Raw genomic sequence first — 12736 nt, 5'->3', positions numbered from 1 at the left:
CTGCGGCAGGGTCCAGGAGCCCTTCACCTCAGCCCCTGCACGGCAGGGCACCACAGCTTTCGGGGTGCCCACCTCTGGGGCTGGGGCGGAGGTCGGGGAGAGGTTCAGGGCTCCAGAGCTCAGGATCTTGCCCAAGAGGCCGAGGCCTGGGGCAAAGGGGACCTCAGAGAGCACCTCCCTGGGGAATCTGGCCAGGGCCCAAACGAAGAGATACGGCGCGCATATCGGCACATTTTTGTGAGTTCACGACCGCGCGCAACACGCCGCGTGCAGGACGTTAGGGAGCCGTGTCCCCGCGGGCGAGCTCGCGCTCACGTCCCGGGGGCTAGAGCTCGGCGCGCGGGGCCCGGGAAAAGCCTCGCCCCGCCTCCTCGCCCGGAGACGGCGCCTGCGCACTGGGCTACATTAAGCCTTTTCTCACGCTGTCGGTCCAGCTCGGGGGGCGCTTGTGCGCACGCGCCAAATGCGCCCGCCGGGAAGAAAGTCACGTGGCGGCCGCCGCAGGCGCCGCGGAGGAGACAACAACGTAGTTTCCGTTTCCGCCACCTCTTCCTCTTCCGGTCCTCGAGGACGCCGTACCGGCTGGGTCTCCTGCTCCCGCCCGGGTGTGGGAGGCGACGTTCGTCATGGCGATGTTTGAGCAGATGAGAGCGAACGTGGGCAAGTTGCTCAAGGGTATCGACAGGTCTGAGCCCGGCCGGAGGGAGCGCTTGCGGCCGCGCGGCGTGGTGGGCGAGATTTTGTAGAGACCGCAAGGGGTGGTCGGGTCCTAACTTGGCCCGGGGGAGGCTTTCCCGCTTCTGGAGGAGTGTGAGGAAACGGCCCCACAGGGGCCTACGGGCAGGAGACGGCCCTGCCTACCTCGCAGTCCTCGGCTTTTTCATTGCTTTAAGGTCTCCCTCTGCTTCTCCGCACTCTGCTCCTCAGCCTCTCACTGCGTGTGTCATGCCTTTTCATCTCCTTTTTTCTTACCTCTCATGCCATTGCTTCAGCACACGGCACTGAAATCTATTCCATCAGCGCTGGGCAGTGCTGGGGAACCAGAGGTGACCAAGACAGCCCCGGGCCATGCTTTCATGGGGGTTCCCAGTTCAGAGTCCATACTAACCGGGCAATAGGCAGTGATAGTCAGCAATCATCGGGGCTGGGGTTGGGGAAGCCGAGCAGGAGAGGATGGGGATAAACCAGGATAGGGGCCTGAGGAGGGGGGAAGGGGATGAGTGGCAGAGATGTCCAGGAGGCCTGGTGTACAGGTTGTGATTACTGATTGGTGGAGGGATCGGGAGGACATCTGGGAAAGACCCAGGGCTCTGATGGAGGTCAGAGCTCAGCTTAGGTGTGTAATGTGGATAAGTGTTATTAGAGGTTATGGAGCTGATTCAAGACTTTGATACAGGGGCAGCCCCGGTGGCGCAGCGGTTTAGCGCCGCCTGTAGCCCAGGGCGTGATCCTGGAGACCCCAGATCGAGTCCCGCATCGGGCTTCCTGCATGGAGCCCGCTTCTCCCTCTGCCTGTGTCTCTGCCTCTCTCTCTCTCTCTCTGAATGAATGAATGAATGAATGAATAAATAAATCTTTAAAAAAAAAGACTTTGATACAGTTGCAGGTTACAGTGGCCTTCTCCTCTCTACCCAGAGTGACTGGCCTCAGCTCCTGTTTCTTCTCTGCTCACCCATCTTGATTCTTCTGTAGGTACAATCCTGAGAATCTAGCCACCCTGGAGCGGTATGTGGAAACACAGGCCAAGGAGAATGCCTACGATCTGGAAGCCAACCTGGCTGTCCTGAAGCTGTGAGTCTCTGCCTTCACCCCCACCTGCGTGACAGCGTAGCCCGCAGCATGCCACTCTCAACATTGGATGAGGCCAGAGTTGGGGGGGTAGTCTTCAGGATGTGACTTCTCTTGGTGTGTAAGACAAGGAAGCCAAGACAGTTGGGGCAGAAGGAGAGGTAGTTTTTTAAAAAATTAATTGCAGGTTGCACGAATAGGTTGGTACAAAACACAAAAATATGGCTAAATAAGTATAAGTGCAAACCTATGTGGACATCACACTTATTACAAAATTGAGTGTTGTCAGGTTCCCAGGCTCTTTGCCTTGTGTGCTTTCTGCCAGCCACCTCACCCCTGCCCTGGTAACCACTTTTATGCTCTCATGATCTGGCTTCATGTGAGTTGACCACACAAGCATTCATCCTGATTAACTTGGCTTAGGTTTGCCTGTGTTGGATATGACATAAATAGTATGTGATGTGAGCTTTTCTGCATCTGGCATCTTCTGCTTAGCACCAGGGTTGTGAGATGGATCCATTTTTTCCTGCAGCTGCAATTTGTCATCATTTTAGTATAGTGCTTCACTGTGTTTTAATTACCCTTTCTCCTGCTGATGGGGATTTGCATCCTTTCCTCACAGCAGTTAGGTAATTTTTATACATTGTCTCAGTTTTGGTGTCTGTAAAGGAGAGATAAGAACACTTTGTATTTGTGAGGTTGTTAAGATTGTTACTGGTGTAACTGCTGCTTAATGAGCACTCATCTGTGGTAGCTACTGCGCTGTAAGCTTTGTATGTATTAACTCAGATGTCGAACTGTCTTTGTGAAGTAGATAGGGTTGTTGTTGTCCCTTCTAGGAGGGGACTGATACACAGAGAATTTAAAAGAACTAGTTCAAGGTCACTTGTCAGGGAAGTTTGAACCCAAGCAGTCTGGCTCCAGAACCTCAACCACTGCTTTAGACTATACGTAGGTATTGGTTTGTTTGTGACCACTTAACAGCATCTGCCTTACAGAATGGTTGAGAGGATTAACTGTTCCCATCCACAAGCAGGAAAGTGGGTCAGGGAGGTTAAGGTCACAGAGCCAGAGTGCTGTGTTCGGGGTTGGAGCCCAGGCACGTGCCAATTCCTGAGCTCTGAGCCACACAGCACTGGGTATCTGGTGAGGCCCAGGGACCTGAAGAGGTCTGGGCCTCTTGCTCTGTCTCTTGTTCCCCTTCTCAGGTACCAGTTCAACCCAGCCTTCTTTCAAACTACGGTCACCGCCCAGATCCTGCTAAAGGCCCTCACCAATCTGCCCCACACCGACTTCACACTGTGCAAGTGCATGATCGATCAGGCACATGTATCCTTCCAGCTTATCCGTCCGGCCGGGTGTGTAGGACGGGGTGGGGGCAAGGTAGATGAACTCCCCGGGAAGTGGTCTGTGGGTTCAGCCACAAACTCCTGGATTTGGTGCAGTACTGGGTGGGACATTTTGGTGGCTGCAACAGACCTGGCCCCTGCCCTCACAGGGCTCACAGTCCAGTAGCAGAGATGAGTCCTCTGTCAGTGACAGCCTGCAGTAGTCAGGGGTTGGGGTTTAGGGAAGCCAGGGGAGGCACCTGTTAGGAAAGGCTTCTTGAAGGAGGGAACCTCTGAAAGGAGGGAATGTCAGTTAAGGAAGGGTGATCTGGGCAGAGGGAATAAATATGTAAGGAGGCCTGGAGAAAAAAGAAGAGGTCAGTGCTCTTTCAGAGGCAGTAGAGGAAGTTTGGTGTAGCCTCAGCACAGATTTCAAAATGCAATTTGAAGGGCACTGGGAAGCCATAGAAGGCTTTGAAACCGCGCAGTAAGATGGGTAGATTTATGCTTTGAGAGGATTCCTGTGATGGTTGTAGCTGAGTGAAGGCCACCAGGCAAGAGGCAGTGGGCAGGAAGAGCTGGATCGTTAGCTGAGCTTCATTGTGTGTATCTTCTGTGTCTGGCTCAGTGCTGGCCTTCAGTGAATAAAGGTTGAGTGAAAATAGGGATCCCTGGGTGGCGCAGCGGTTTAGCGCCTGTCTTTGGCCCAGGGCGCGATCCTGGAGACCCGGGATCGAATCCCACGTCGGGCTTCCGGTGCATGGAGCCTGCTTCTCCCTCTGCCTGTGTCTCTGCCTCTCTCTCTCTCTCTCTGTGACTATCATAAAAAAAAAAAAAAATTAAAAAAAAAAAAAAAAAAAAAAGGTTGAGTGAAAATAAACTGGCTCCCTCCCGCCACCTCGCCCCACTTTGCTCTGGTCTGCTGTTTGGTAACTTGTCCACCACTTGGCCAGGTGATCCTCCCACTGTCCTGTGATTACCTGACAAGCTTGGCAGAGTCTCCCTCCATGCCAGGCCCTGTCTTCTAGCACTCGCAGTCCCAACGCCATCACACTTAACCTGCCCATTGATATCTGAGTTGAGAAATGATGGCTTCCTCTTTGAACCTGCTCTGCCAAAGTGGGTCCGTAGGAGTACCTACCTTCTGAGAGATTGTCTACCTTCCCCAGGGGTCTTTTCTGGTGGCTTTTCAAAAACAAAACAAAACAAAACAAAAAGCATGCAGTACACTGTTAGAAGTGTGGAGAAGTATACAGTGGAAAAATGACAAGGCTTCATCCCTCCCCTGTCTCATAGCCACCCTATTCCCCTTCCAGGAGGCAACAGATGCTTGCAGTTCTTGGGTACGTTTCCACAGATAACCCTAGAGTCACACAAGTAGTGTGTGTTCACATACACATGTGTGTCCATCCCCACCCAGATGGTGGGCTCTTATGCATGTTGGTCTGCATCTTGCTTTTTCGTATCCCAGCGTGTCTTGTCGAGTCTCCACGTTGGTTCTCTGAGAGTTGCCTTGATCCCAGTGTGTGGATGGGCCAGTCGTTGGTTTAATGTCTCCATCGCTGGATTGTCTATTGCCTTTAGCAGCCGTGTTGCGATGAACTGAAGGTAGGCGGCAGGAGGTGGCGTGGGGCCCAGCGGCAGCCTCCTAAGGTTCAGGGCTGTTTTCCCTTAACACTTTCCCCTTAGCAAGAAGAACGGCCAATCCGGCAGATTTTATACCTCGGAGACCTGCTGGAGACCTGCCACTTCCAGGCCTTCTGGGTAATTTGGCTCCAGGGGCAGGGTGGGTGGCTGGGCTGAGTGGGGCAGGCTGCTGAGCTGCACAAGAACGCACATTTGTCATCTGCCTGCATAACTGAGCAGTCCCATGCTCAGTCTTTACAAGTATGACCACATGGACTTGTCATCCTCGTACTGAGCCAGGATTCCCATGTTGTCCTTTGTGCCCCTGTTCCAAGGGCACACATGCATGAACCCTGTCTGTCCTTCCTGTTGAAGTCCTCCATCCTCTGGATGCTCCCTCCCTTTCTTGCTCAAACTGGAGTCCCACCCTCCACTTCTGTAATTTTTCCCAGTGGGATGCCAAGGGTCCTTCTCTCCTGTCGTTCCCAGACCCATCTCTCTCCCACTGAAACCCTGCAGTCCTGAAGCTTGATATTGGCACTTCCTGCCCCACCTTGTTGGTTTGAGCCCCCTGACGACCGCTCTTCCTTTCATGAATAACAGTTCCAACTCACTGCCACTTGCCACTCCTCTTGTCATTTTTAGATGCTTGCAAAGCCACACCAGTGATCCTTCCACCTCCCCGACCTTAGCGTCTGTCCTCCTTGTGACCTTGGCCCTCTCCCGGTCATGCCCTAGAGCAACTTTCAGTGCATTGGATCCCTGAGGAGTTAAACAAATTGATAGTTGATAGTTGATTCCGAGCCTCAGAGTCTGATATAATTGGTCTGAATGTGGTCTAGGTGTTGGGATATTAAGCAGTTACCCCCAGTGTTTCTGATGCCCAGGGAACATGGGGAGCCACTACCCAGTTCCTGTCTTCAGCAGTGATTGCTCCCTTCTCTGCCCACGAATGTCAAACATAATCCACCCTCTGACCACTTCCTCCTAACTTTCCGGCTCACCCCTGTGAGGTCTCCAGCCTGGTGTTCTTGGGCCTGACCAGCGGCCCTGGTCCTCTGTTGGGCTTCCTCCTCCAGCATAAATCTGTACCTGAGACCATGAGAGAGAGAGAGGCTGGAGGAAGGCCTGTCAGATCCACTGTGCTCCTCATCTCCTGGCCTAGTGTCTAGCTCGCTCCCATCTCTTCACACTCTTCATCCCCTCTCCTCCCTCCCTTCTCAATCTCAATTTGAGCTCCTCTGCCTTGTTTTGTGGGAAAAGAGAAGCAGCCAAAGCAGAACTCCCACGCATTACTGCTCTTGGCCTGGACATTGACTGGTAGCTGACTGAACACTTTTCTGTTTGGGAGGGTGAATTGGCACTCCTCATCTCAGGCCACCCCTCATCTGGTGCACAGTTCCCCTTGCCTCTCGCCCACTCAGCAGCATAACACCAACACCTCTCCCTACTCTCACAGGGCAGCAAATTTGGCCTTCCCTGATTGTTTCTGTCATCAGACCACTCCTGCTGTATAGTTAGTTCTACCCTACAAAAAGAGAACTCTCCCTGAACCTCCACGTTCACCTTTGTCTCTTGCTCTCTTTCTCTGTTCCCCGTTGAGCAGAAAGTATCCCATCCCAGGAAACCCCTCAGGGGTTGGGTGGAGGGGGACTGTTGGTTATTCGTGCTCGCAGGAGGGGTTGCCTGTGCTGTCTCTCTTCTCCTTGCTCACTTGAACCCACTGCACTCACTTCATTCAGGCTTTTGTGGTCAGCCTTCTTTCCCCCAGTCTCCAGCATAAACATGAGCACGCATGCACCATGATACCCATACTGTCTGCCCTGTTGGCCTCCTCTGATGGGGGTGCCACACTGTTCTCTCAAATCCTTTTATCATCTGGCCCTCATGACAATTACTCTCCTATATATCCTTCTGTCTCACTGGCTGCTCCCCTTCATTGTCCTTGTAGGTTCTTCATTTCCTGCAGTATTGTTGGAGGGAGCTCTTGCTGGGAGGGTGACCTTAAAGTGGGCGTGTGCATGGTGTGTCTGATGAGGAGCAGCGAGGAGTCCCCCATGGCTGGAGCAAAGGGCTGAGGAGAGTGAGGTGACGGGCAGATCCTGTGAGGCCTTGTAGGCCAAGGTGGGACACTTGGCCTTTTCTCTGAGTGAGATAGGAGCAGGAGGAGGTAGGTGAGTGCAGTTAGCTAATCTGTCTCTGTTCCCTCTTTGGGTGTGTGGTTTCTGCCTGCCTGATTTCAAACACCAGCTCTGAGGTTTGGGGCAAGTCACTTTGCTGCTCTGAGCCTTACTTTTTTCGTCTCTAAAAGTGGACAAAAATAGTACCTTACATCATAGGGTTGCATAGAGAAAAAAAGCTGGCACGTGGGGTGAATGCCCACGTGTCAGCTTCTACTGCTAATTTTGTTAACTGTAATAATCTTGATGTTACTAACATTATCATTGCCCTCCAGCAAGCCCTGGATGAAAACATGGACCTCCTGGAAGGTATAACCGGCTTCGAAGACTCTGTCCGAAAATGTAAGTCCCTCTCGGAGCCTGGGCTCCCCAGGGGGAAGGGATAGGGAGTGGCAGCAAGGTCCCAGGGATGACCACCATCTTCGTTCCTTATCTCTGCAGTTATCTGCCACGTTGTGGGCATCACTTATCAGCACATTGATCGCTGGCTGCTGGCTGAGATGCTCGGGGATCTAACAGGTAAGGCCTCTCTGGGTCTCTGGTGCCAATCGAGGAGGCTGGTCAGGGACCGTGGGCCTCGGTCAGCTCCTCAGATGGACTCATCCCTGCCTCAACAAGTCATTGAAGATCCAGCCCAGCTTGTTATTGAGGGAGTAAGAAACTAGTATAAAACATACCCTTAAAAAAAAAAAGTACCCTTCCTTGGGGGGAGATGCCATGGCATTCATTTATTTTATTCTACATAAGTTATTTGAATGCCTTCTTTGTACCAGACTGTTCTAGGCCTTAGGGATACAGCGGTGAATGGAACAATGGCTCAGATTTGTTCTCACAGAAGTAGCAAAACATAACAAAATGAGATGTATAAGTCTAGTGTCAAGTCATGCAAGACAGCTCAAGGGGCTGAGGTGAATAGATGTTTTGGAGGAGTCAGGCAGGCAGCCTGAGAGCTGAGCAAACCAGAGAATGCTGAGGCAGGGGAGTGTCTATCTTGTTTAAAGAGCCTCCAGGGTACCTGGTGGGAGCACAATGAGGGAGGGGCAGAGCTGAGGGTGGAGTAGTGGTGGTAGGAGGGAGATCTTCAGATACCATGGGGCCTCCTGAGGACTTAGTCCTTTGTCCTGAGTGAGCTGGAGCTGCAGGGAGGTTCTGAGCAGGGAGGGACATGATCAGATTTGTGTTTTCAAAAGATTCTTCCAGGGGCACCTAGGTGGCCCAGCGGAGTTAATCGTCCAACTCTTGATCTCAACTTAGGTTTTGATCTCAGAGTTGTGAGTTCAGGCCCTGTGTTGAGCTCCATGCTGGGCATGGAGCCTACTTTAAATATAATAAGTGGGGATCCTTGGGTGGCTCAGCGGTTTAGCGCCTGCCTTTGGCCCAGGGCGAGATTCTGGAGCCCCGGGATCGAGGGATCGAGTCCCATGTCGGGCTCCCAGCATGGAGCCTGCTTCTCTCTCCTCCTGTGTCTCTGCCTCTCTCTATGTCTATCATAAATAAATGAATAAATAAATCTTTAATAATAATAAATATAATAAGTAAAAAAATAAAAGATCCTTCCAGAAAGAAAGAAGAAAAGAAAGAGAAGCATGTTTGTGTATTTATTCATTTTTGGAAAAGATACACAGGAAGAATAATAAAACTAAGGAGAATGGTTACTCCCTGGGAGGTTGGGGATGAGCACAGGGAGAGAGAGCTGTGGGTAGGGGGTGAGATTTGTCTAAGTACCTTATTTGGATAGGTTTGCTTTTGATCCAGTAGTTTGTGTCACCAGGCACAATTTTTTAGCAGAAGCTAACTTTTATTGGACACTTTGTATCAGGCTGTGTTAAGTGCTTTACATCAGGTAGATGTTTTATATCCTGAAAAGTGAAATTAAGTTGAAAAGGAGTGAAACAACCCTTAGACTTGAATCAGAAGAGAGGGAGATGAATTTATCAAATTGCTCAGGGTCACACAAAAGAGTGACTTCAAGTAGTAGGATATTTTTTGGCTGTACCTTCTTACTGGCATGTTTTTTAAGAGCAAAACGGCCTGCAAATAAATTCTCAACTGATGCTTTGGGCTTATGTTAGTGATGGCATAATTTTAAAACCATCTCAACGTTGTGTGGCAAAGCAGAGAAGGGAGCTGCTGGAAACAAGACTTGTGCTGGGAGAGCAAAGGGACAGAAAATTCAAAGACGTGGCGACAAAAGCCCTGCTACATAACTGGGAAAGCTGGGAAAGCTGGGAACCCTGGGTGGCGCAGCGGTTTGGCGCCTGCCTTTGGCCCAGGGCGCGATCCTGGAGACCCGGGATCGAATCCCACGTCAGGCTCCTGGTGCATGGAGCCTGCTTCTCCCTCTGCCTGTGTCTCTGCCTCTCTCTCTCTCTCTCTCTCTCTGTGTGACTATCATAAATAAATAAAAATTAAAAAAAAAAAAAAAAAAACTGGGAAAGCTGGCAGGCTCCCTCTGGCTGCTGTTTGGAGAATGAATTGCAGAAATGCAAGCCTGGCAGCTGGAGCTCCTGGTGGCCCCTGAAGCAGTTGGGTGGGGAAGGCACCCTGGTCTTCGGCTGCCTGGTGCTGGGGGATTGGGGTGACTGAGCCCCTGCACGGCCTGTGTCACCCACAGACAGCCAGCTAAAAGTGTGGATGAGCAAGTACGGCTGGAGCGCAGATGAGTCAGGCCAGATCTTCATCTGTAGCCAAGAGGAGAGCATCAAGCCCAAGAACATCGTGGAGAAGATCGACTTTGACAGTGAGTGGTGGCCCCAAGCTTCTGGCTGTGGGACTAAGGAGGTGCCTGTTGACAGGAACTTTCGTAGATACAGTCTGGTTCAGGGCCAGGAAATTTGCATCTGCCAGAGTCCATTGACTTCTCTCACAGGGCTGCCTGCAGAGGCTGAATGACAGTGGAATGATGGGTGTCCTTCCCCAGGACCCCACAGGGCTTGGACAGGCCTTGCAGGGTGTCTCCATACCCTTACTGGTCCCAGGAGCTCTGTCGTAAAGTGAGTGAGAACCCAGAGCCGGGGGGTAGGCTGCTCCCATACAACTGGGGTCTTAGAATGTCTTGGTACAGCGTGGCTTCCTGGTCCAAACCAGCTAATTTGGTACTGATCTGGGGATCAGGACTCAGTGGGCAATCATCTCTGTGCATGGGGCCTGTGGACCTTTGTTGAGGTTCTGGGTGAGAAGTCACTGTGGCAAAAGGCTCTACAGAAGATGGAAATCCAGTGTTTAGAGTGTCTTGCAAATGGCACGTAGTAAATGTTACTGTGATGGTGGTGAGAAGAGCAAAGAATTGTGCCAGGCATTGTTATGAGCATGTCACTTAATCCTGGGACTATGTGGGGTAGATGCTTCTTGCAGATGGAGGAGCTGGTGTTAATGAACTTACCTGAGGCCACCCACCTGGGAGGAGGCAGAGCTGTGATTCGGACGCAGGGCTCCTTGCTCCAGAGTCGAAATTCTTACTTTTTATTTAAAAGAATTTTTTTTTTAAGATTTCATTTATTCATGTGAGACATAGGCAGAGGGAGCATCAGGCTCCTTCTGGGGAGCCCGATGTGGGACTCAATCCCAGGACCCTGGGATCACGACCTGAGTCGAAGGTGGATTCTCAACCACAGAGCCACCCAGGTGCCCCCAGAGTCGAGCTTTTTTTAAACTACTGCCCCAAGTGGGGCACCTGGCTGCTCAGGAGAGCGTGACTCTTATTCTCAGGGTCGGGAGTTCAGGCCCCGTGTTGGGCACAGAGATTACTTTAAAAAGAAACCAGGGACGCTTGGGTGGCTCAGTGGTTGAGCATCTGCCTTCAGCTCAGGGTGTGATCCCGGGATCCGAGATTAGTACTGCATTTAGCTCCCTGCAGGGAGCCAGCTTTTCCCTCTATGTTATATCTCTGCCTCTCTTTCTGTGTGTCTCTCATGAATAAATAAAATCTTAAAAAAAAAAAGAAAGAAAGAAAGAAAAAGAAACCAAACTGCCTTTGTGAAGGTGACCAGGGTCCAGAAGGGGGTTTGTGATATGCCACCCTTGAAGAATTCTGAGTGCCATGGTTGGTGGTTGGAGGCTGGTCTCCCAGTCTTCCCACGTTGACCTGCTCCCCTCTTCTCTTCTCAACAGGTGTGTCCAGCATTATGGCCTCCTCCCAGTAACCGGGCAGGTGTTTAATAAAGATTTGTTGATTTATTTTTTTGTCTCCCATTCCTTAGCTTTTTGCCTCTGCCCTTCGCCCACTAGAGGGAGCCCGGGAGCAGGCCTCAGCCCACTCTGTGCGGGAGCCACCTCCATTCTGCATTACACACACACACACACACACACACACACACACACACAGTAGGGCTTGGCTTTTGGCTCCTTTCTTCCCTCCTACTTCCTGCCCCTTTCCTGCCCCTTTCCAGCAACCGACCTTCCACCCCCACCTTCCTGACCCACCGGGTCACCAGTAGGGAGCTGGCTGTGTGAATCAGCAAGGAGGAGGATGTGACTAGGATGTAGGAGTCCAGCCCTGCCCCTGGGTGCGGCCCTATCTCTTCTGTCCTCTGGAACACCTAGGTGGACAGGAGTGGGTTCCTGGTAAGGGGAGGCACAACCTTTGCCCCTTGGCCTCAGATGGGGGTGCTAGTGGCCCCACAGTGGGCGGAGGAGTGAATGGGAGGGGTGGTGGGATTCAGCCTGCCTCTTACCCTGGCTACTGCTCAGCCCACCAAGCTGTGTGTCCTTGGCTTGGTGACTGCCTCCGTCTCAGTTTCTTCACCTGTGAAAGGGGGATGACACACCCTTGTCAGTTGTGGGGGATTCCATGACCTCCTTCCAGCTAGGCCCCTCATTAGAGCCTAGCTCAAGTTACAAACTAGTCCTCACCATTCTGCTTGGGGAGACTTTACCGAAAAATCAGGACTTTCAGCCAGGCCATTCCCCTGTCCCTTCCCCATCCCCAAGTCGCAGCCTACAGTGGCCAGGAGGCCTAGCTGATGTTCCTTAATCTGCAGCTGGGTTGCTTCTCTGTCTTACATGGTAGGTATTCCAGAGTCTGGCAGGGTGACTTTGGTCAAGTGTCTTCACCTCTGATCCTGCTGTCTGCAGGAAGAAGGGGTAGAGACCACAGTGACTGCCTTTGGGGAAAAATAGAAGAAAAGACAAACCATCAGAGATGTCCAGCCCTCAATGTAAAATGAGGGAGTGTTACATTTCTGTAAGCCTTTACACATGAACTTTGCCTACGAAGAGGGCAGTGACAGTGTCTGAGCTGTACCCCCTTGGCCCTCCCTCATGTGTTTGCATTCACACCCATCATTCTTTTGAGGACACTGACAGGCAGGGCAGGGCAGTATACCCTTTGCCCTGAGTTCTAGACCTGAGCAGGAGCCAGGAAGCAAGATGTACCCAAGCCCTGGGGGCAAAAGGTGTCTCTAGCTCACAACTTGGGAGCCAGCTCTAAAGGAGGGGAGAGGGGCATAGGACAATACTGGGACGCTGTTTGATTGTGTAAATTAAGGAAAAGGCACCCGCCACCCCATGTGAGTACAACTCCCACTCACCTACACAGCAGGTGCCTTTGTGTAGAATACAACCTGCACAACTAATCGTGGCTGCTCAGCGCCACATCTTTTCCCACTTAGCCTGCTTTTGCTCTAGGTGGATCCTTTGAGCAGCTAAGAGACTTGGCTCTGGTGTAAGACAGTTCAAACCTCAGCCTACCAACCTGTTGGCAAATTGGTTAACCTTGTGCCTCAATTTTACAGCCAGGGAGAGTACCCACTTCAGTAGTTGCTGTGAGTTTATGCATCCAAAGAGTTGAGAACAGTTTGCCGTTTAGTAAGAGAA

General features: G+C 51.6%; 1 protein-coding gene across 1 annotated transcript; it reads left to right on the top strand.

Annotated features, from left to right (window-relative positions):
- Window positions 1-526: 526 nt before the first annotated feature.
- EIF3K (eukaryotic translation initiation factor 3 subunit K) lies at window positions 527-11098 on the top strand. Its single transcript, XM_077852912.1, has 8 exons — window positions 527-685; window positions 1693-1791; window positions 2997-3117; window positions 4806-4880; window positions 7198-7264; window positions 7364-7441; window positions 9537-9662; window positions 11033-11098. Exons 1-8 carry the CDS (start codon window positions 627-629, stop codon window positions 11062-11064), a joined length of 657 nt encoding a protein of 218 aa, XP_077709038.1. The 5' UTR covers window positions 527-626; the 3' UTR covers window positions 11065-11098.
- Window positions 11099-12736: the final 1638 nt, after the last annotated feature.

Source organism: Canis aureus, chromosome 1 (genome assembly GCF_053574225.1).
Source record: "Canis aureus isolate CA01 chromosome 1, VMU_Caureus_v.1.0, whole genome shotgun sequence".
In the NCBI taxonomy this organism is placed as follows: Eukaryota; Metazoa; Chordata; class Mammalia; order Carnivora; family Canidae; genus Canis; species Canis aureus.
This window is presented reverse-complemented; position numbering and strand designations above follow the sequence as displayed.